Source organism: Cryptomeria japonica, chromosome 9 (genome assembly GCF_030272615.1).
Source record: "Cryptomeria japonica chromosome 9, Sugi_1.0, whole genome shotgun sequence".
Taxonomy (NCBI): Eukaryota; Viridiplantae; Streptophyta; class Pinopsida; order Cupressales; family Cupressaceae; genus Cryptomeria; species Cryptomeria japonica.
The window spans coordinates 484,254,020-484,277,078 of record NC_081413.1 but is presented as its reverse complement, the minus strand read 5'-3'; the positions used below and the strand labels follow the sequence as shown (position 1 = coordinate 484,277,078).

At 36.4% G+C, this 23,059-nt stretch overlaps 1 protein-coding gene across 2 annotated transcripts; it reads right to left on the bottom strand.

The window, feature by feature from the left end:
* Positions 1-727: 727 nt before the first annotated feature.
* On the bottom strand, positions 728-7,356 carry LOC131057781 (pentatricopeptide repeat-containing protein At3g26782, mitochondrial). 2 transcript variants are annotated; one of them, XM_057991952.2, is made up of 2 exons: positions 4,237-7,356; positions 728-1,161 (listed from the first exon to the last, which is right to left on the bottom strand). In XM_057991952.2, the coding sequence occupies exon 1, from the start codon at positions 7,006-7,008 to the stop codon at positions 4,561-4,563; it is 2,448 nt and encodes an 815-aa protein (XP_057847935.1). In that variant the 5' UTR covers positions 7,009-7,356; the 3' UTR covers positions 728-1,161; positions 4,237-4,560. The 2 variants fall into 2 exon arrangements, with proteins under 2 accessions (XP_057847935.1, XP_057847937.1); XM_057991954.2 differs by lacking the exon at positions 728-1,161 and adding an exon at positions 1,709-3,982.
* Between the last annotated feature and the right edge of the window lie 15,703 nt (positions 7,357-23,059).

Below are 23,059 nucleotides of genomic sequence, written 5' to 3'. Positions count from 1 at the left end.
TTGACATTTTGTGTTTGTGTAGACATACCTATTGCAACTCTTGCCAACCTTGCATGAAACTTCTCTAGGCCAACATGTCCTAAGCCAATGTTTAAAATATTCCCCATGTTTGAGTGTAACTTCAACGAGAGGAGTACCTCTCTTGAAGTCATATTTCATCTTTGTAAAGGATGCCATTCCTTTCAATAGAACACCTAGAAAAATTGTCTAAGTTAAGAATATAATATAATAGTATAATAATATTTAACTTGTTAAATGTTTAATTATATGATTATCAATTATAGTAATTACAATATTCTTAAATGTTAAGAAGTCATAAATTTTTCATCACTAGGAGTTAAAACGTTCAATTTTTAAGTGTTCTATCACTTTATTGCAAACCAAACTTGGTCATTGATTTAAATTTATGTATCTCACCAACACAAACCTCTATAGATCCATTTGATGCAAGCTTTGTAATGTTGTACATTGTTGAAGCAATGAGACATGAGGTAAGCAATAATTTTGAATGCATATACCTCTTAATATTTCAATAAGTCTAGTTCCCTTAAGATATAACCAAATTTGTAAAACTAAATAGTGCATGCATTCATAGCAGGAAACTATATTAGAATAAAAATAATCATGTTCTATGAATGAGAATGATTGGATCCTAAACGAATTGACTTGTGCCAAATATATTAGGAAATAGAATCACATGTTTACAAGAAAGAAAGATAGCCAAAGATAGTATAATGATAGCAAGTTTAGAATGACAAAATAGTTAAATCAGTGAAAATAGAGCAAACATCCGGACAAGCAATATCTCATATCATTACAAGGATTCCAGAGAATCAAATTTCAAATAAGAGAAACGGAGATTAGATGTTCATTTACTACTGCCAATAATCGGATTACAAGTGTTGTGGATCCTTCAAGGATCAGGTTTCTCCCCCTGTCAGACCTGTAAAATCTCTCCCTTCCCCTTCGTTTTATTTCTTCCCAATCTTCCCCAAAAATCAAAAGAGTCCCACAAACTGTTCAATGTCTTCTAAAACTGATTGGGCTCTCCCAACTGCCCCACACCAACATCCCCATACGAACCTCCTCAACTGTTCACCATTAGCCTTTCCTGTCCATTTGGCGACTGTATATGTGAAATTTCCTTACCAATCATATCCCCTAGAATGTGCCCAAGTGTTAATAAGTTGGAGATAAGGAACCAACCACAAACTGAAAACAATTAATTTGCTCAGCAAAACAAAATAGAAACAAAACTTAACCAAGCCAATATGTAGCAAATGATGAAAACCCAAATCTTAATCAATATAAATAATAGAAGCACAAGTGAGAGTGGATCCCCCCTTAATCAATGTTAATAAATTTGAAATCTTAATCAATATACCTGCCTTAATCAATGTTAATAAAGAAATTCAATAACAAATAGGTTCATCAAAATAAAAAGAAAATAAAATAATATGTTCTTTTTTAAAACTAGGTTTTATAAATATATCAAGAAATACAATCCAATTAAAATAGTTAGGAATTGTGATCGATTATATGCTAGAGTTCAAAAACTTGGAAATTAAGAAAAAGAAATTTTTTAATTTTAGCAATGGATAAATAGTTGTCCACTATTTTGATAAAAACTTTTTAACCATTGCTCAAAACAACGTATAATTTGATGCATTGGAACAATGGAAAAAACTAAACTAAACTAAGAAATTCTCAAAATTTGTCTAGGTTAAAGACTACAATAGCAAGAGTGACCTTTTTGCTATATATAGAACTATTACTATAATGTTGAGCCAATGGCCTTTAGATCTTCTAAGCCTACAACAAAGCTTCACTTGATCTATGTACATAAGATGAAAGAACTTGGTTGTGTTGAAGAACACCATTGCCTAAGGAGTTGAACTTAATTAGATATTACGATCTTGTTGTGGAGATTTAGGTTCAAATTCCAATGAGACATCTAATATGGAATTCTAAGATGTGACTCTTGGTCTTCCATAGTTTCCTTCTAGGGTGGAGGTGGCTTATAAACAAGTGAATTTCTAAGTTGCTACTCTTTGTCTTCTATAAGTGGTTTCTAGTGTGGTTGCTCAAAAAGAGCTTGTGTTAGTCTCATGGTTGTGCTCATAAGAGTTTGTATGGGTCTCATGTTGATGCCCATATGAGCAATTTTTTTGTAAATGATTGGCAATATATTGAAGAACACCATTGCGACTTGGTATGATGATAGAGAATCCTTTAGATTTCCTCTATTATAGTCAAGACCCGTTAATTGATTTAACATTTTTAATAAGATTGGAAGAAAAATAACAAATATAAATAGCAATGATGTGGTTGTCATGATACTAGGTGATTTGAGACTAGAAACTTGATACAACACAATGCAATGCAATGAATGTCATAGTGACCTAGTGCAAGAACTAATGCTTCAATATTTGTTAATGTGGTTGATGCACGTGACAAAGTAATGGTTGTAAGTTGATCCCACGAGATAGATGCAATGCAATTGTCTTGATGATGGGTGTAATTGAGATTTACTAATGATTGATAGATTTGAAATGATCTAGGGGTGGTGTACTCTAATAGTTGTCGTAGGCATACAATTTGAATGCTTTGGTACGAGAAGCAATGATTAATGACTAGTTGGAAGTGGGTCAACTTGGGCTCTATTATAAAATTTGACTTTAAGCAAAGTTGACCATCTTGCAATTATAGAACTAACACCACACTTGAGGTTTTGAACCAAGGAGGGGAAACTCCAATTTGAAGTTTGGAAATGCTTTGTGCATGGAGAACATGATTTCTACACATCAATGTGTATTTGTAGTCAATGGGAGGGCCAAATCAAATGAAATCATTTACTAGGGCAAAGAACCCAAGACACCCACATAAACTCGTGTAAACCAAAGCTTAAAAGTGCAAGGTATGGACTTTTCACCCTTATAGATATGCCTTATGATATCGTTGAGCATCTACTTATATTCTAATTTACATACTTTGTTATTTTATGGGCATTTATACAAGGATATTTACCTTCAATAGTGTGATTTAAGAGTATATGATATTTGTGTTGAGATTAACTTATTTAATAATTAAATGTCCTTGTCCCAATTGCCCTTTTTAACACAAATCATGTCACACTAGGAAAAAAATTGAAAAAATACAATAATTTGATTTAATTAATTTTAATTGTTAATATTTGTTTAAAATTGGTCCAGTATGCGGAAATGGAAAGGAGGAATAAGGTACCAAGGGTAAAAAGACCTAATTAGAGCCAACTGTATTTAGTTTCCTCATTTTCATTATATCAGTTTGCCGAAACATGAACTGTATGGGTGAATTAAGATCATTTAAGACTAATCTAACCCAATTGTTATCACTTTCGCAAACTAGCAATGCAAATAAAACAATTGTTTTCACAATGCTTAATTACCTTGTCCCATGTTCTCCATGTGTTTGACTTTGGGCTAATTGGTTCATTGGGATAAATGGGGTAATTTTGGGCCAATTAGCCTATATTGCATAGTAAACCCTAATATCCTTTGACTAATCATTGAAAGGAGTAAAAATTGTTGATATAAGGATTCTTGGAGTCAATAGACAGAACCCATTGCTCTCAGACTTTGAACCCTCTGGAATTCAAAATAATATTACCAATAATTTCTATCGATTAATTGAAAAAACAGTAGAAGGAAATCCAGGAACTAAATCACAATGGAATACAAATTTAGTGGTTACCCAGGACGATAAAAATCTAATCCGAATGACCATTTAGACAACATCATATATGCTGTATGTAACTCAAATGAAGCTCCAAAATAACAAAGATTGGGTAAAGAAAACCAAAATGATAAGGATATTGATTAGGTGACAAAAAATGCAAATTGTAATGATTATCAAGGAAGATACAAATCTGGTCCAAATGACTGTTTAAACTTTAGACAACTTCAAAAAGCCCGTATGTAACTCAAATGAAACTCCAGGATCCCTGAAATTTGGTAAAGAAAACCAAAAAGACACAGGATTTGATTAGGTGACAGAAATGCAAGAAAGAGCCAACTCCAACAATAGACTTAAGCTACTAGCATTAGTATTGAACAAAAAGGATCAATTTGCCTTCTTTTCCAAAAAAATTGCTCCTTGTGGGCGGTCAACAGTTAAAACGTTTGCATTAATTCATTTTGAACTAATAGCGAGTAGATACTGTGATGACAATGTGATTATCTAATTTACAGATCTTACCTGAGTACTTCCAACTTGAGTTTCATGTCACACCAAATCCAGTAAGTATGGATGGATTCTCCAGGTGAATTTCAAAGCACCTTCAAACCATCAGGTTGACATGTATCTTTTCTAGCACCTGCTTTCATATCTCATTTGCCTTAAAATGCTCCAGGACATGATTCTGTTTGCTTCATTGAAAATCCCTTCTGTTTTAGCACATAAGCTGGTAGATCCATGATCTGTTCCTCAGGGTGAAACCTGAATCCTTCTTGTCACTGCAAGTGTGAAACTTTAACAATGGTTATAATATAAGCCTGTGTTAATAGGTCGATTCATTTAGCATCACCAATAATCTCCACAAGAACATTGTCCACATTTGAAATGATGGAACCGGTTTGCATCCCTCACAACAATTTCTCTATCAACAATCTTGGAGATAAACTTACTTGCAGTGTGGCAATCAACACATACTCGAAGGTTCTTGACAACTCTAATAGTTGTTCCAGGAGGAGTGCTTAACAAGCCAAATGCGATTGCCAACTTTTCACTATGGTAGGAAAGGGATGATTTTTTCTCCTCCTCCTCAACATCATTCAGTGCAAGTCCTGTATCTGGCATGTACCCTGTTGTCTTTGTCTCCCAATTCAACTTCTCTAATATTGCATAGATCTCCTGTGTCTGTGGATGCGATCTGTCTCCTACACAAAAAACATGTACATTTTTATTGACTTCAATCCAGCTACATCCAGGAATCTTTTTTATTCCTCTATCCTTCATCAATTTTCTTATCTTTTGAAGATCACTCCACATGCCTGCTTCTGCATAAATGTTTGACAGAAGAACATAAGGTGCAGGATTTTTAGGATACAACTCAAAAAGGAGTGATGCCACAAATTCTCCTAGTTCTATATTCTTATGTGATCTGGAGGTGCCTAATAAACACATCCACACAACCACATCAGGTTTTCTTGACATTTTAATGATAAAGTTAAGGGTTTCCTCAAGATAGCCAGCGCGGCCAAGGAGGTCAACCATGCATACATAATGATCCATTGTAGGCATAATGGAATAAGTATCACTCATGTAGTAGAAATATCTACAGCCTTCATCCACTAGACCTGCATGGCTGCATGCATATAAAATGCAAACGAAGCTAATATGATCAGGGTTAGTTCCAGAGTATTTCATTAGTTCAAAGAGTTTGAATGCATCCTTGCTATAGCCATGCATTGCATATCCTGCAAACATTGCAGTCCAGGAGACCAAGTTTGCATTATGCATTCTGTCAAACAACTTGCGTGCCTTTTGTATGATTCCACATTTTGCATACATGTCAATCAAGGCATTTGCAACTACAACATCTGACAAATATCCATTTTCGATTATTTTTAGATGGATCTCTATGCCCTGATCCAAAGCTCCAAGTTTTGCACAAGCTGGGAGGATGCTAGCTAAAGTTGATGCATCTGGTTTAACCCTTGCAAATTGCATTTGCTTAAAAAAATCCAAGGCTTTTTCAACGAGCCCATTTTGTACATATCCAGAGATGATTGCAGTCCATGATACCAGATCTTGTTGAGGCATTCTCTCAAACAACTCACGTGCCTTCCGCATACTTCCACATTTTGCATACACGTCTACTAGGGCAGTCACAACCACATCATCTGACAAAAATTCAGTTTCAATTATTTTTTTATGGATCTCCATACCTAGGTTTAGAGCTCCCATCTTGGCACATGCTCGGAGTACGCTAGCAAAAGTTGCTGAGATCGCCATTACACCTTGGAATTGCATTTGCTTAAAAACATCCAATGCCTTTCCAACAAGCCCATTTTGTACATACCCAGCAATGATTGTCGTCCATGAAACCGCATCTTGTTGCGCCATTTTGTCAAACAATTCATAGGCTTTTCGTATGCTTCCACATTTAGAATACAGGGCTATCAGACTATTCCTAACTACAACATCTGACAGAAACCCGCTTTCAATTACTCTTGCATGGATCTCCATACCCTGTGCCAAATTTCCAAGTTTGGCACAAGCTGGTAGGATGCTGGCAAAGGTTCCTGAGGTTGGGTTTACAGCTGCAATTTCCATATTCTTAAACACCTCCATCGCCTTTTCAGGAAGCCCATTTTGGTTGTATCCACCAATGATTGCATTCCAGGAAACCGCGTCTCGTCGAGGCATTTTGTCAAACAGTTCGTGCGCCTTGTTTATGCTTCCACATTTCGCATACATGTCTATTAGCGAAGTCACAACTACATCATCTGATAGGAATCCGCTCTCTGTGATTCTTTGATGGATTTCCATACCCAGTTCCAAAGATCCCATTTTAGTACACACTGGCAGGATGCTGGCAAATGTGAAAAGATCAGGCTGGACACCTGTTGTGGGCATTTGGTGAAACAGGGTAAATGCCTCTTGGGCTAACCCATGTCTTCTGTAAGCTGCAATTATCATATTCCATGAGAAGACGTCTGGTTCAGCTATGAGGTCAAAAGCCTTGCGAGCATCCACCAGACTTCCGCACTTGTCATACATGTTGATAGCTTTATTGTGCAACAAAGTGCGTGTGGCTATTGGAAACCCCCTATCATTGATGTGAGAGTGGATTTGCTTACCTTCTAAAAGTGCTTTCTTGGTAACACAAGTCTGCAGTAACTGAAGGTACGTGTTGGTATCGACAGGAGGATTTTGTGTAGTAAGCAAAATGTGCATTGCATCTTTCAAACGACCCTCTTTACAGAGTGCTCTGAGATTGAGGTTGAAATGGCCAATGGAGGACATTGTACGATTGATGTCAGGAAATTATGTTGTTAGTCATTCTACAGCAATTATATATCACAAGATGATTTCCGTTTCTGTGAATCAAATCCAAATTCAAAACACCAAAGATACTTTGCTGGCAAGTGCTAATAAAATTAGTCCTCCGTCGGATGGTATGCACCAGTGTGTCTCCAATGTAGAACATCAGTTCGTGGAATGACAATTTCAAAACTTCGCAGGATTGTGTTCAATAGGTATAACTGATCCCTGACAAAATCAACGGTGCTCATATATGAGCCATATGATTAAGGTATATCCATACCAGTTCAAAACATACAACATATGGTTCAAGGTAGATCCATACCAGTGCAAAACATACAATCTAAGTGTTTTTTATCAACATAAACCTTTCCAACATATTTTACACATATTTTAGACATCTAGGGGAAGAACACTAGAAGTGGATCATGTTCTAATAACCGATCATTTCTTGTGCTCCCAACTCATCGATTATTAATTTTAAAGAGCCAAAAAAATGATAATGAAAAGTTCATTAATAAGTTTCACATGTACCAAAGTCGATCATTTTTTAGCTTTTTTAATCCACAATTGACCCATTTGTGCACCACTAATGGGAGATTTGTGAACAACTAATGGGGCACTTGTCCAAGTTCTGGCAATTTTGAGTGGACAGTTATTGGAACATCTTTATGTAGGGTATCGGGCGACACTTTGAAATATGTACTTTTTGACCCTTGTGCACATAATTGATCCCACAGTGTGCATCACTACTATCTAGAATCCATAACCTTAGTTATAAGCACTTAAGTCACATATGAAGACAACAAAAAAAACTTGCTGAAATCCAATGTACCATTTAGGAGTTCTAAGTGCACAAAGTTAGCTATATCCACTACTAGTACACTTCCCCTATACATCAAAAAGGAACTGTCACATCAACTCCATACAAACTCATTTGCTTCATCATTAAATTATAATAGATCTCTTTATACTCCACTTTCCCACTAAAGCACGACTCTTCTAACATGTATTGGCATCCTTCTGTCCCATCTATCCAAGTGAACCACACAACTACCAGTCACTTCACCCCACAACAATTGGTCACCCCGCATGCCCACCTACATCCATCGCAAACAAGCTTTAAGGCCACCATTCTTCCTATAAAAACAATTGAAAATAAATGTAAGCATTCCACCAAACCAATCATCTTAGAAATTAGTGGCAAAAACATAAAGCCTAAAATTAAAGAGAACATTGGAATTTGAATTTTGGGATAGGAATTTAAGATGCCATACCAAACAAGCATCAAACAAATCATAATTTTGTAGGGATTTGTAGCTTCCTTTAGTTGTAGCCATAAATCTTTGTTTCAAGGAGTTGTAGCTTCTTTTGGTTATAGACATAAAACAATGTTCAAGGAGTTGTAGCTTCATTTGGGTTGTAGCCCATAAAACATAATGTAATCATTCTTTTCATCTATGAGGCTAGATTTGGACAATAGATCCAAGCAACTTCCTCATTGTGGTTTTTCCCTTGTAGGGTTTTCCATGTAAATTTGGTGTCCTTATGTGTTGTGATGTGTTATGCTTTGTTCTTTCAACATTCCTTTGTTGAGATTATATATTTATTTATGAAGTAAGGCATTTAACATATAAGTTATGCCAAAAAATTTAAGGTTTATTGAGATACCAATTCACCCCCCTCAGTATCCTATTGCGTGTGGTAATTGGTATTAGAGCAAGGTTCCTTCATACAACCTAATAGCTAGAAGGTAGATCTTGGAGTGGAACACATGGAATCTAATGTACTTCCTAATCCTCTGAAGGATGATAAGGACATATTAGAGTTCAACGAAGAAGATTGTGAAGTTGACTATGAAGGATAACTCATATTTGCTCTAGATTATCTAAGTGCCACAAAAAATGAAAATGAAGAGCTTAAGACCAGATTCAAAGAGTCAAAATAAACAATCACCAATTTGAAAGTTCAAGTTGCAGAAGGCAAGATAATTGCAGATTTCCTAAATACTAAGCTAAATGACAAATCAGTTGAATGCTCCAAGCTTGAAGAAGAAATTATCTCTCCAAAGAAGGAATTGGAGAAAGAAAAAGATTAGATTGATAAATGCCTAAATCTCAAGAAAAGAACCAACATTCTTGATGAAATAATCAGCAACTAAATATCCCTGAAGGATAAGGGTGGTATTAGATTTGAAAAATGTTAGAACTCAAAGTTAGATGTTTCTAAAGATACTTTTGAGATAAAGAAGAATGAAGCTTGTGCTTAGGACTCTAAGAATACTAAAGATGACAAGAAGAAGTTGAATATTGATCAAACAAAAGTTAGAAATTAGATGATGGACCTTAAGAAATCAATCCCCAGATAAACTGATATTCCTAGGTGCTCTCAATCCTTTTAGGGCTATTGTTATTCTTGCAATAAGTTTGGTCACGAGGCTATTAATTTCAAAACTAAGGCAAGAAGAAATGACTACATGAGTAAGAAATAATCTATGCCTCAAATATATAATGCTATGACTTCACATTCCTTTTATGGCTATTGCTATACATGCAATAAGTTTTTCCATAGGCAAGGAGAAATAAATTTGGTCCAGATTATAATATTTCTTGCTACAAGTGCAATAAATTTGGGCATAAAGCAAAGTGTTGTAGGAGTGGTTTTATGAAACCACCTATTTAGAATAGGAAAAAGGAGGATACCTTGAATAAGCAGAAGAAGGAAACTACACAAGTATGGAGGAGGAAGCAGGGGTAGGATAATGAGAAAAAGAATGACATTGTGCTTGTGCATGGTCCACAAGACCTCATAAGAAATTGAGCTATGGAATTGACTTAAGGAGGAGTTACCATTTGAAAAATATTTCAACCCCTTCGAAAGCATAAAATACTAATGTTTACAATGTACAAGTTGATTTGTGACATCTTATTTAAAGTACAAGATGGAGTAAGTTCAAATGGTTAGCTAAAAAAGTGTGGATCAAGAACACATTATTTGACTATTTTTATTTAACCATTTGAACTTACTTAAATTAGGCACATTATTTGATAATGGAGTAAGTTCATATGAAGACAAAGATTTATTTGACAAAAGCTTTCCTAACAAGGAAAAGGCACATTTATTGCCAAAATGTAGGGAAAATGACAAGTACTTATGCTTCGATTGAGCAATTTGATCTCATTTGAATACAAGCATTTGCATTTAGTGTTGAGAAGAGAAGAAGGCATCCAAAAGATCTTATGTGCAATAGGTAAAAACCTACTGATAGTATGTTGGTATTTTGGTATGGTTTTGTTGTTGATGTCAACACCTACTAAACACTTATCAACTCTGGCACTTTGGAGAATCAACAACATTCACCTGCAAGCAAGTGACTTATGCACAGTCACCGGTATTTGGTACACCCGTAGGATATAATGATCACCGGCACTTGGAAGGGCATGGAAAACACTTGGTTATGTCGAAGACATCGTGTGGACACCTTGTCTTGGAGTTTTGTTTATTGGTATATTTGCATTTGCATATTTGTTGTTACCGACAAATAGGTCCAGGTTACACCGGCAGGTTTATCTTTTTGAAATCAACATGACATGCTATGAAGATGACTTATTATTGTTGTAAATGCATTAAGCCAACATGGTGAATCGATTATTGCATCGGGTATTAATTGATTTGTAAATTAAATTTATTGTATTATCCTTTAGAGCCGACCTACTAAAATTGGTCTTAGGGTATGGTATAAATGTAAGATCTTATTTGTAAGATCGAGTGTGGAATGCGAAAAAGGATTTTGTGAAGGTATATGTGAGAATAAGCAGAGCTATACACGCAGACATCATTTGAAGGTTGAAGGAGGGTTTTTGTGAAGACAATCAGAACTACACCAGTACTGAATCCAGCATATGAAGATGCTATTTTGAGTAGTACATTCTTATTGGATTTAACCATCCAATTGTAGTAAGTGTGACTCCTATTTTGTGATTGAGCAGTGAGCTCTAGGCACTTGGCCTTTCTGCATGTGGAGACCCCATTTGTATACACTTACTATCTGCAGTAGTATCATCTGATTTTGGGTAAGGTTTCCCATCGTGGTTTTTCCCCTTACAGGGTTTCCACATACAAATATTGGTGTTATGTGTTGTGGATGACTTTGTCTTTTTGTTTCATGCATTAATCCTTATTGATATTGCAATTAACTATTAAAACTGTCTACCAGAATATTAGACTGGTTTACCGGTATTAAGCATTAAGCTGGTTAAGTTGTTTTTGGTTTGAATTTGTTAGACAACTGATTAACCCCCCCCCCCCCCCTCTCAGTTGTCTCCGGGACCTAACATAGTATACTATGGTATTCTCCAAATTTCTCAAAACCCTAGCTTTTGAATATCAAAATTTTTTATCATGGAAAATCCACGAGTGCTTAATTTTTGTTCATGGCCAAGGCCAAAACTCAAGAAGTTTCCTTTTAAGGCTATGGAAAATGACAAAGACAAAGCATTCTCCTTTGTTATAGCAAACATAGTATACACAGGATGTTTAGATGTACATTCAGTCTACTTTGAATGAGATTGATCACACTAAATTCAAAGAACTTAGATATGGACTCTTTTACGACAATGATTACTACAAAACAGAGTATGCAAATGTGGAAGCAAAGTAGCAGGATACCTAGAAAGTTTACCCTAAGTTCTGTTATGAATATGAATGGCTTAGGTATGTGTTGAGCAGGATTTATGGTGATTTCATTTATCTCAACAAACCATATAGAATTACCAATCAATCTAATAGTGTTTTTACTAGTCTATGTTCCATCTGGATCAATCCCGATGATGGAGGCGATAAAAAATGAGAAGGTAATAGAACTAACTGGTGCAAAATTTGACCAGAGAACCCTAAGTGGCATTGACATAGCTAGCCTAGGAGTCTTGTATGCCACTATCGAGATAAAATTTAAAGTTTATACAAATAAGGAAGGGTCTGGTACTGGTACAACAACTCACACCATGTACCAAAAGGTGGAGGGAGGAAAAAAATTAGATCTCCATGAAGTCATGAGAGATAAACTCTTTGAAAACCTAAAGAAAACAAAAGAAACATGATACAACTTCTAGTATGGAACCCTAATTATCAGTTTAGTTTTATATTTCTTGGAAGAGCTACCTGGGTTTAAGGAAAAGGTTTGGCAACCACACATTGATATTTTCAAATAGATTAGGAGTCATATGAGAGGGTACAATGATGATAAGACATACAATTCTATGTATTGGGGTTTCTTCAAAACTTTTCAAGTTGACATGCAAGATACATATAGATTCCCTTCTAGCATGGTAAAATGGTATGAAGGTCAGATCACCTTCCTAGTTGATGGTCATTATTGTTACATGGTGGTTGTAGAGCTAAGAACAATCTAGATTCCAAAACTCCCTTATGAGATCATTGAAGACTAGATAATTGGTTATGCTAATATTCATCTCAACAAACCAAAGGACACTTCCACAAAGAGATTTTATAACTATGATGAGATAAGGGATAAGAAGAACAAGAAGAATGCAAAGATGCACCTAAATAAACACAAAGAAGAGTTGCACAAAAAAGTGGGGTATTCCACCTAAATCCACCACTAAAGTTATCCTCAATCTAACCTTGTTCAATTGGAGAAGACTCAACTACCTAGAAAATTACTTGAGTAGGTTTGTATCTGTCACTACAACTACTCTATGAACCTCTAGACCAACACAATCTACCTTTTCAAGAAAGAAGACTGCATTTGAATCTCCAAAATCTAAGGAGACCACATAAAAAGAACATGCTAGGAAAAAAAAATTTGCCAAAAGGAAGAAAGTGAAGACAATAAATATTGAGGAAGCATAAGAATAAGATATCCCAAAGCTTAAGAGGAGAAAGAAAAGGGCTAGACAAAATCCTTTGATGGTACCTCCATGTGAGCCTCGCCAATTAGATGGAATTCTTAATGGTATTGAAAAATATGACATTCAAAAGAGACAACTCAACTTCATCCAGCACCTCCTACAGACCAGAAAATTATTGAGAAGTCAATAGTCATGTATTTGATCAAGTACAGTGTGCCCTTGAACGAAATCTTAGATCAAGTTCTAGAGAGCCTTGCACAAGTTTCAAGGTAGAAAAGAGAAAAAATAATAAAAATAGATGAATAACTAAAACAAAAATTTCTTGACAAAGCTAAATTGTCTGTCACTAAAGAAGAAAAGGTTAAATTGTCTGAAAGTCAAGCACAAGAACTCAAGACAAAACATAGGGTAAATTTCTTGATGAACATGGAAGAAGAAGATAGGGACACAATTCAAAAGGAGATGGAACTCATAAGGAAATCCTTGAGGAGGTAAATGATGCAAATGATCAAGAACAAGTACAAGCATCTTCTTCATATTATACTAATGAAAAAGACTTACAAAAGGAGTAGGTCACACAAGAAGTAAATGTTGAATCCATTAATGTTCCCCTTAAACATTCTAGGAAATGCAGAGGAGCATGAAGAACAATATGAGAAAAAGAGAACAAAATTCTAGAGAAGACAACCCCTAATCAACAAAAATCACAAGTGAATATTAGCATAGGGGAGAGCTCAAAAAAGAAGGAAGAAGCATCCTCCTCTTCGCCAATTGACTCAATTGGATTTTTTGGCTTAGAAAATGTAGATACAACTATTGATGGCTCTGCAACTACTACAATTACTTGTTTTTTTAATGGACAAGTAAACTTGTTAGGTATAAGGTTTTTCTTCCTTGACTTTACTATCACCTTTATAGATATTGTGAAGCTTGTCCCAAATCTTCTTTATGGTCCTACAATGAATGAAACTTAGAGTTAGATAAACCGTGCAAAATATAACATTCCTTTCTTTAGCATTAGTGTCACAATATTCCCTTCTTGCTTGATTTCTTAGAGGATTTTTCATCCTCTAAAAGACTATATATGCATTCCAATGCTATTTACACCTTCATGTTGGTCTATAACATCTTTACAATATCCAAAAGTTGACCAAGAGTACATCCCTTACACCAAACTTGTAGTTGACTCAGTCTTAAATCCAACATGTTACATGAGGAGTAATATTATAGTGTGCATTTCCCAATACAAACTTAATTGGTCCAATACTACCTTTAGACATTTCCTCTAGATAAAACATGCTACAATGCTCTGGCACGTCCAACGAAAACATCTACATAATCAACAAGATAACTTAGTGTGCACTCTATCACTTCTAACTTTCTATCCACTTGACCAAATCCTATTAATGTTGAAATATTTGTCTTTGTGTATAGCTTTATTTATGTTCCAATCTGCAAGCCATAACAATTCAATGTGATAGAGCGTGGTACCAAAAACCATGATAGTGAAACATAATACAAATACCAACTCTGAGTAACATACATCATAAACATACCATAGACACTTCTAGACTTCTGCAAATTCTTCAGACAATTAGCTACAATTGATATTAGTACAAAATGATAACATTGAGAGAGATACCCAATAGTTACAAGACATTTTCCTTCATTGTTCTCAAATACTCTAACGTAACTCAATCTCTTTGACATCAGTGACAACACTATATTCAATATATTATTTATCTTGTTCCATAGTTGGCCAATAACAATATGTTCAAAGTAACTTTTAAACAAGGGTAGAGCCACTAGATTATGCCTGACAAAGACCTTTGTGTACCTCATGCAATGCAGTTTTAGCTTCCTCCAAGTTTAGACATATAAGGAGGATACCATCAAGACTCCTTTGATGCAAAGTATTATCTAGGATAATGAAACAAGAAGAACATAATATGAATGTTTCCTTTTCAATAGTAGACGAATCAGGTGGAAGGGTATTTTCATGAAGGTAAGTGTAAACATTATGATACTATGGACAATCAAGACCAACAATTCCACATGTATACCATTTCAAATTTGAAAACATTTTAAAGATAGAATCAAAATTTGTTCCAGTAAGAACTCACAAATTATTATGAGGCATATCCAAGAGAGATCCAATGGTAGCCATAATGCTGATAGATTTATTGTTCAATCTTGGTATATTTTCAATAGATACATGAATATGTCCAAAGAATGGTTTAGTAGTATTGTAGACACCTAAAATTAATCAAATTAATATTTAATTAATTTATCCCTCCTTGCATAATTAATTGTATTAAATTTGCTAGTCCTCATTCTTCTTAAAATTAATTAAATCATATTTAACTAATTTTATTCCACCTAATTAAATACTTAATTTATCAATTAACTATATAATTGGACCCATTTTTTCTAAAATTGATTTAATTCCCCTTTATTTCTTCTAATCCCAATTAGTTAATTAACTAGTATCCCGATTCCTACAAACCTTCCATTTAACCCCCTTCATTAAGCCTAATTAACCCAAGCCTTATCATCATTAGCCTTTTCTCCAATTTTTAATTCATCCCACCTACCTAGGTCCACATGTAACCCCCCCCCCCCCCCCCCCCGCCCTCTCATAAATGAGCTTGCATGCAAGGGTCACTTTCCCATCCACCTCATCTTTTACCCAAAGATGCTCACACATGTGTGAGAATACACTCTTACACTTTGCCAAAATTGCTTTCACTTGTCATCTCCACGTTCTTCCCAAGATGTGTGAGCATACCTTGCCCTCTTCCCCATGCAAATTGTTCTTCCCAAGACACTTTACCTTGTAACAAGTGTCACGAGGCTAAGAGCTCAATCCATATCACCTCCTCACATTCAATCTCAACCCTCCATTATCTTTCAATCTCAACCGTCCATTTTTATGATTATTTTCATGGCTTTACTAGCAAGTTTGACAAGGAACCCTTGAGAACATGAGCCTTCGATCAAAGAGTAGCTTTGTCCCAACAATTTAATAGGAGTGGTCACATCCCATTGTCTAGCATTCCTCAGCTAGAGATATCATACTAGCATCTTTTACCATCATGGGTAACCTCTGTCTTGACAACCCATTCTTCCATAATCATCCTTTATTGGTCCTTGAGGACTTAATACATCAACCAAAATCAACCCTTGATCTGAATTTATCCAAATTCCCTCCAACAGTCCTTGATCCCTAAACCAAGGTTTGAACTTTACAAAAGTTCAATTTAGATCTTTTATCCTTTGCCAATGCCTAATTGGTATAGTGCTTGAGAAACTATCTATCTCAAGTACTTTTTTTAATTAGCTTTAATCATTTGGGTCAATCTGAACCCTCATCTTTGTCTAATCTTGCTTAGGAACTTATCCTATCCTAAGTAGGAAAAGACTTAATACTAATCTAATCCTAATCAAAAGATCTAGAATTAACCTAGCTTGGTTATTACCTTGCTTTTGGACCACATGATTAATCCCTACACCTCACCTAATCCTAATCAAAGGACTAAGGCATTATACAAATCCAACCTAACCTAATCCTAATCCAAGGACATGGTTTACTTTAGTGGCAAATATATTAACTGATCGGGGGTGGCCATGTTGCCCAAACTTTATAAATATTCATCAAATGTACGACTCAATCACCCATTATTTTATGTAATTAATTGTATCTCTATCAAGATTTCACCAATAGAATCAATGTTTTCCATATGGTAAATTCAATATTTTTGCCTACACTTTCTGAGGTTGTCTTAATAGACTACCATAATTCACCAATAGCCATATAAAGATTTTATTGGCCAGGAGGACCCAATTCGCTTGGCATTTTGCAGAAGTATGTCTCAACTAACCCCAATTTTTGCCATATGTATTATAATTTCCAATTAATTGGACGCCCCTTAATTGCCTCAAAAATTACTTAAGACGTGTTATAGTTAAGTGTGATTCGCCAAATATTTGTATACCATATAAAATTCCCACCGAATTCGCCAAATAAGGATTGGTATAAATACAGTCAAAGATCAGATTATCTCTACATAATTTGGTCGTGGTGCAGGAGCACCCAAAGACAGAATTAAAGTCTAAAAGAGCCTAATATCACCCATGAGGTGAAAATGATCATCTGTAATAGGTTGCTAGTTTTGTGAGTCAATAAGACCCAATTGATATAAGGCATTGTCATGGTTGCATTTTATAAGCCACCATGGATAAATGACCATGTGGGTCAATAGGAGTCTAGGAATGAGTAAAACAAATAAATATTGGTCTTCGAAACACCAGACCAATCCTTGGAATAGGTCGAATACACCTTGGAGTCGCCAAATTTGAAAAGTGCAAGTTGACAACTCTTGTTGTCATTGCAAAATGTTGTAAAAAGGGATAACTAATCCTCCAACGGTTCCAAAGTTTGAAAAGTGGTTGGAAACCATTAGGGAGGCTATATTATTCCCACTTGGATCGATTCCAAGTTTTTGTTGGCGTAGTTGTTGAAGATGAAATTTGATAATGTTTTGGAGTTTGGAGCAATACAATATACTTGGAGTTTTCTGAAATTCTGTGTTTTCGTTGTTCATTTCTGATCAGTACGGATTGGTGGATGTCTAAAACCAATTGGATGAGTTAAGGAATTCTCTTTCCTTTCATTTGAATCAATTTTGAGGTTTTGTAACAACCGGGTTGTAGGGATCCATCCAAATCTAACCAGACTGGTCACAAACCCTGCCGACACCTAGGGTTTCATTGTAAAGATGCCCTAAATCTGACATTTTCACCGGAGGATCAAAAAAACTATGGAAAAAATGTTATAAGGGCCATTGTATCAAAATATTTTGGTGTTGGTTTGCAGGGAGGTTCCAAGTCCGAAGAGATTGAGTTGACCCTAGGCGGGCATCTCTATGTGACCGCTTGAACTGTAGAAGTGGAAATCACTTGTAGAAAATAAAGAATATGGGATCAAGTCTTGAAACCTTGGATTTGGTGGTTTGATACCTTACCCCACCTTACAGAAGTGTTTTTTTAGTCAGGGGGCTAATAAAAGGGGTACTTGCTTTGTAAATTAGGCCCAATTGGCTTAATTAGGTCTAGAAGGACGGTAAGGGTATATACCTTTCAACTTGTGGTTAGAGTCTAAGCCTTTGGGGAATTGTGTAACTAGATAAAGGGTATCTGAATCTACCTTTAGTTTGTCTTTTCCTCTGTAATTTTGTTAAGTTGTTTTTGGAAAACTCAAGCAGTAGGGCTACTAGGCTACTGGTAGGGCTACTAGACAATTGGACAGTTGTGAGACAAGTATTCCATAACACATCTGATAGATAGATATTATGGGTGTTTTGTGTGGGTTGGACCACCAATAGACAAAATCCAATAGGTTTCCATCCCACCGGTATCGGAAGACACTAAACCAGTTCACATAAGGGTAGAGTGTTCTCATCATACCGGTACCAGAAGAGACTAAACCGGTATGGATCCAGTCACACAAATTGTTGTGTGAGTTGAGAATTTGGTAGGTGTGTTGTTCACACCTTTAAAAAACAAAAGAACTTGTTTTGGACATAGTAGTTGTGGGTGAGAGAAGATTTTCACCTAGTTTGTTGCCTGACTTTGCATCATATTGGTATCAGAGCGCGAGTTGGATCACTTGGGGAAAGTGATTTGTGGTGTATGTCCGCAGAAGTAAGTGAGGGAGAGGCTAGCAACATGCCTCCTAAGAGTATGTCTCAAGATGCCATCAAGAAGTTGTTTGAATAGATGTTTGAAAACAAAGTGAGGGAGTCAGAGAAGGCCAAAGGCAACAGAAAGGAGGGTGAATGTGACTTTGATGAAGAAGAAGAACAAGGGGGAGAAGAAGAGACCCAAAGGTAGAAAGCTAAGTTACCTGCAGACCAGAGAGAATTTGTTGAGGTCCTAAAGTCCATTGGCAAAGAATCCTCATTAGGTAAAGATGACATCCCCATGTTTAGTGGGAAAATGAATGCATAAGAAGTGATGGATTGGATTGAGGCATTGAACAACCATTTTGAATGCAAAGAGACCTCTAAGAATAAGAAGGTTATCTTTGATAAGTCCAAGATGAAAGGATCAATGCTCACTTGGTGGAATTATCTCCAAGGTGAGAGGGTGAAGGAAGGTAGATGTATGATAACCTCATGGGATAGAATGCTGGCAAAAGTGAAGGCACAATTCATCCCGGTAGACTATGAAGTCCAAGTATACAAGAAGTTGCAAGGTTCGAGGCAAAAAGACCTTGATGTGACCACATATACTGAGGAGTTCCATAGGTTGAGTCTAAGGACCAAACACCATGAGGAGGAACCAGAGAAAGTGGCAAGATATCTTAGTGGATTGAAATATAGTATCCAAGATGAGATCAACATACTAGCGCTAGAGACAGTGAACAAGTGCTTTCAACTAGCACTAAGAGTAGAGGAGAAGCTAAAGAGAAAGAATGATCAGAATAATAGAGGTAGAGGGGGCAGAAATTTAAAAGGTAGAGGGCCTATGAATGGTAGAGGACAAAGTCCTAGGCCACAAGGAGAGGCTAATCAAGAAAGTTAGCATGGAGATGGTAACACAAGAGGGGGTTTCAGAAGAAGAATACCCAACCATAGAGGTAGATTTGGTGGAATAATCTCAGAGCCTTTCAGATGCTACAACTACAATCAAGTAGGTCATACCACAACTAAGTGTCCTAAGAAGACCAGATCAAGCTCCCAAGGATAGAGGAGAACACATTTGGTTCAAGACATTGATTGTCAGAGTGTCAATTCACCTGATTCCTACGGACTTCCAGAGAAAGGAGAAGCTTTGATGATGAGGAGAACATTGTTGAAGGAACCAAGCAATATTGAACCTCCACAAAGGAAGACACTCTTCTAGACCACATGCAAAGCAGGAGGCAAGGTATGTAAGGTTATAATAGATTCAAGTTCATCTGAAAATTTAGTATCCTTAGAAATGGTAGAGAAACTAAAATTGAGAAGAATTCCTCATCCATTTTCATATAAAGTTTCTTGGCTTACTAAAGGAAAATAAACCTTGGTAGAAGAGAAATCATGGGTTGAATTTCAGATAGGAGCATACAAAGACAAAATTCCGTTTGATATTGTTGAGATGGATGCCTGTCATCTTCTTTTTCGGAGACCATGGCAATATGACCTCAAGGCTCGTCATGATGGACACAAGAACACCTACTCCATCACCAAAGATGAAAAGGTGATTGAATTGATACCCTTGCCTGATACCAGTGAGGATCAAAAGGAGAAGGAGGCCAAGATCATGATCATGGAAGGAAAAGAGTTCCTCAGGGCAATCAGGGAAGAGGGAACACCTTGATTTGCAGTGATGTCAGTAGCAAGGCAAGAAGAAGAGCCCATTTCAGATGGCAAAGTAGAAAAGAAAAGGGTGATAGTCCCTGAGGAGGTGGTGGAAATGTTGAGCAAATACAAGGACATAGTTGCAAAAGAGTTGCCAAGAATCCTACCACCAATAAGGGAGATAAGCCATTGCATTGATTTCATTCCTAGTGCCACCTTACCAAGCAAGCCAACCTAAAAAATGACTCCCCAACAAAATGAGGAAGTTGCAAGGCAGATCCAAGAGTTGCTTGATAAAGGTTTGATAGGGAAGAGCTTGAGCCCTTGTGCAGTCCCGATTGTCTTAGCACCAAAGGAGGGAACATGGAGATTGTGCACTGATTCCCGGGCCATTAACAAGATAACCATCAGGTATAGATTCCCTATGCCTAGAATAGAAGATTTGCTAGATTGTTTATGAGGTGCAAGGTATTATACCAAGATTGATTTAAAAAGTGGTTATCACCAAATAAGGATTAAAGTCGGTGATGAATGGAAAACTGCTTTTAAAACAAACAAAGGATTGTATGAATGGAGGGTGATGCCATTTGGGTTGTCAAATGCCCCTAGCACTTTCATGAGACTCATGAATGAGGTGTTGAAGGAGTTCATTATTAAGTTTGCTATAGTGTATCTAGATGACATCCTAGTGTTTAGAGAAACAAAGGAGGAGCACCTAAAACATTTGGATATGGTCTTGAGAAGGTTGAATGAAGAGAAACTAATGATAAACATGGAAAAGTGTGTGTTTTTGCAGGAAGCCTTGACTTACCTTGGGTTTGTGATTTCTAGAGGAAATCTGAAAATGGATGCTGATAAAGTGAATGCCATTCTCACATGGCCAACTCCTATAACAATTGGTGATGTAAGGAGTTTTCATGGCCTAGCTACCTTTTATAGGAAGTTTATCAGGAATTTTAGCCAGATTTGTGCTTCCATGTTAGAGACCATTAAGGGTGGATAAAAGTGCAAATTTTGATGGACCAAGGAGGCGGGTGAAGCATTTGAAATGTTGAAGAAAAAGGTATCACAACAAGTGGTTCTTACCTTACCGTATTTTGACAAAATCTTTCAGATTGAATGTGATGCAAGTCATTTGGCAATACGTGCAATACTTAGTTAGGAAGGTAGGCCAATTGCATTTTTTAGTGAAAAATTGTATGATGCTAACAATAAATATTCTTCCTATGATTTGGAGATGTATGCATTAGTTCAGGCACTAAAGAAGTGGAGGCATTATTTGCTTGCCAAAGAGTTTGTTGTGTATAAAGATAATCAGGTATTAAGTTTCCTAAATAGTCAGGAGAAATTGAGCCATAGGCATATGAAGTGGGTTGAGTCCATTCAGGCCTACACATTTACAATCAAACACAAGAAAGGTGTCTCAAACAAAGTTGCAGATGCTCTTAGCAGGAGGGCACTAACAGTTTCAGAAATCCAGTTGGAGAGTGTAGGAGTTGTGTTGTCCTCGATTTTAGCATGGCCAAAATCATAAGGCAACCCTACGAAACTGGTCCATTTCGTACCTTACGGTCTCCAGGAGAGCTTAATTGACTTGGTAGGTTAGTTCATTTCGTTCTTTGCTTCCCATTTTTATTGTTTTCCTTGTTCCTTAAGTTTGTAGTTTTACCTGCAGTTCGGACTTTAAAGTCCGAACTATATATGGTCTAAGCCTACAGTTCGGACTTTAAAGTCCGAACTGCATGTTGTTTAGCCTACAGTTCGGACTTTAAAGTCTGAACTGCATGTGTTTTGTTCATGGCTTCCATGTCGGACTTTAAAGTCCGATGTGCAAGTGTTCCTAGCTTGCAAGTCAGACTTTAAAGCCCGACATGCAACTGTGTGTTGTTTTAATGACGCATTAATTGCTAATTAGGGTTTGTTTTAAAATATTTTTAAAGTTAATTTTCGTGTTTTTAGTTTTCATTTTCATTTGTCTTGCACGCGTCCTCCTTGGTTTCTCCATCACAACTCAGATTTTCTTCTCCATGACTCGATCGGATCGCTCCATACTCGGATTTTTTGATCATCATAGCGGAAGAGGTAGGGCTTTTGTTTTCTTTTCGGGTTTTTTATTTGTTCTTGTTTGCTTTCTTTTTGTTTGTGTTTGCCTTTCTCGGACTTCTCTCTGAAGGACAATCAAGTTTTGTAGTCTGATTATCTCCCTTGTTCCGGAGGACAATCGGACTTCAAAACCTGATCACCCTTCGGAGCCCCCTCTTCTAAAGTAGCATACTGGACTTTAAAATCCGGTGTGCAGCTGGAGAAATTTATCTCCGCATATCGGATTTTAAAGTCTGATATGCGGGATCTTAACCTTCGCATATCGGACTTTAAAATCTGATATGCGGAGGGGAGTAGGTCGGCATGTCAGGTTTTAAAACCCGACATGCCGACCAGTTGTCCTTCCCCTTTGAAAGCACATCAGACTTTAAAGTCCGACATGCCTTTAAACCTTTTCTAGGAAGCACATCGGACTTTAAAGTCCGATGTGCTTGTTTGAAGTTTTTCCCTTACACATCGGACTTTAAAGTCCGATGTGCTTGTTTGAAGTTTTTCCCTTACGCATCAGACTTTAAAGTCCAATATGTTGATAACCCTTCACAAGATTGCACATCGGACTTTAAAGTCCAATGTGCAATTTTTGTTTTCAAAAGAGCAAGTCGGACTTTTTTCCCCGACCTGTTGTTTTTGGCAGTTTTACTCCTAAGCCTGTTTTGAGTTCCGTTTGAGAAAAATTGATTTTGATAATGATGAATAGCTAATCATCAGTGTTGAATG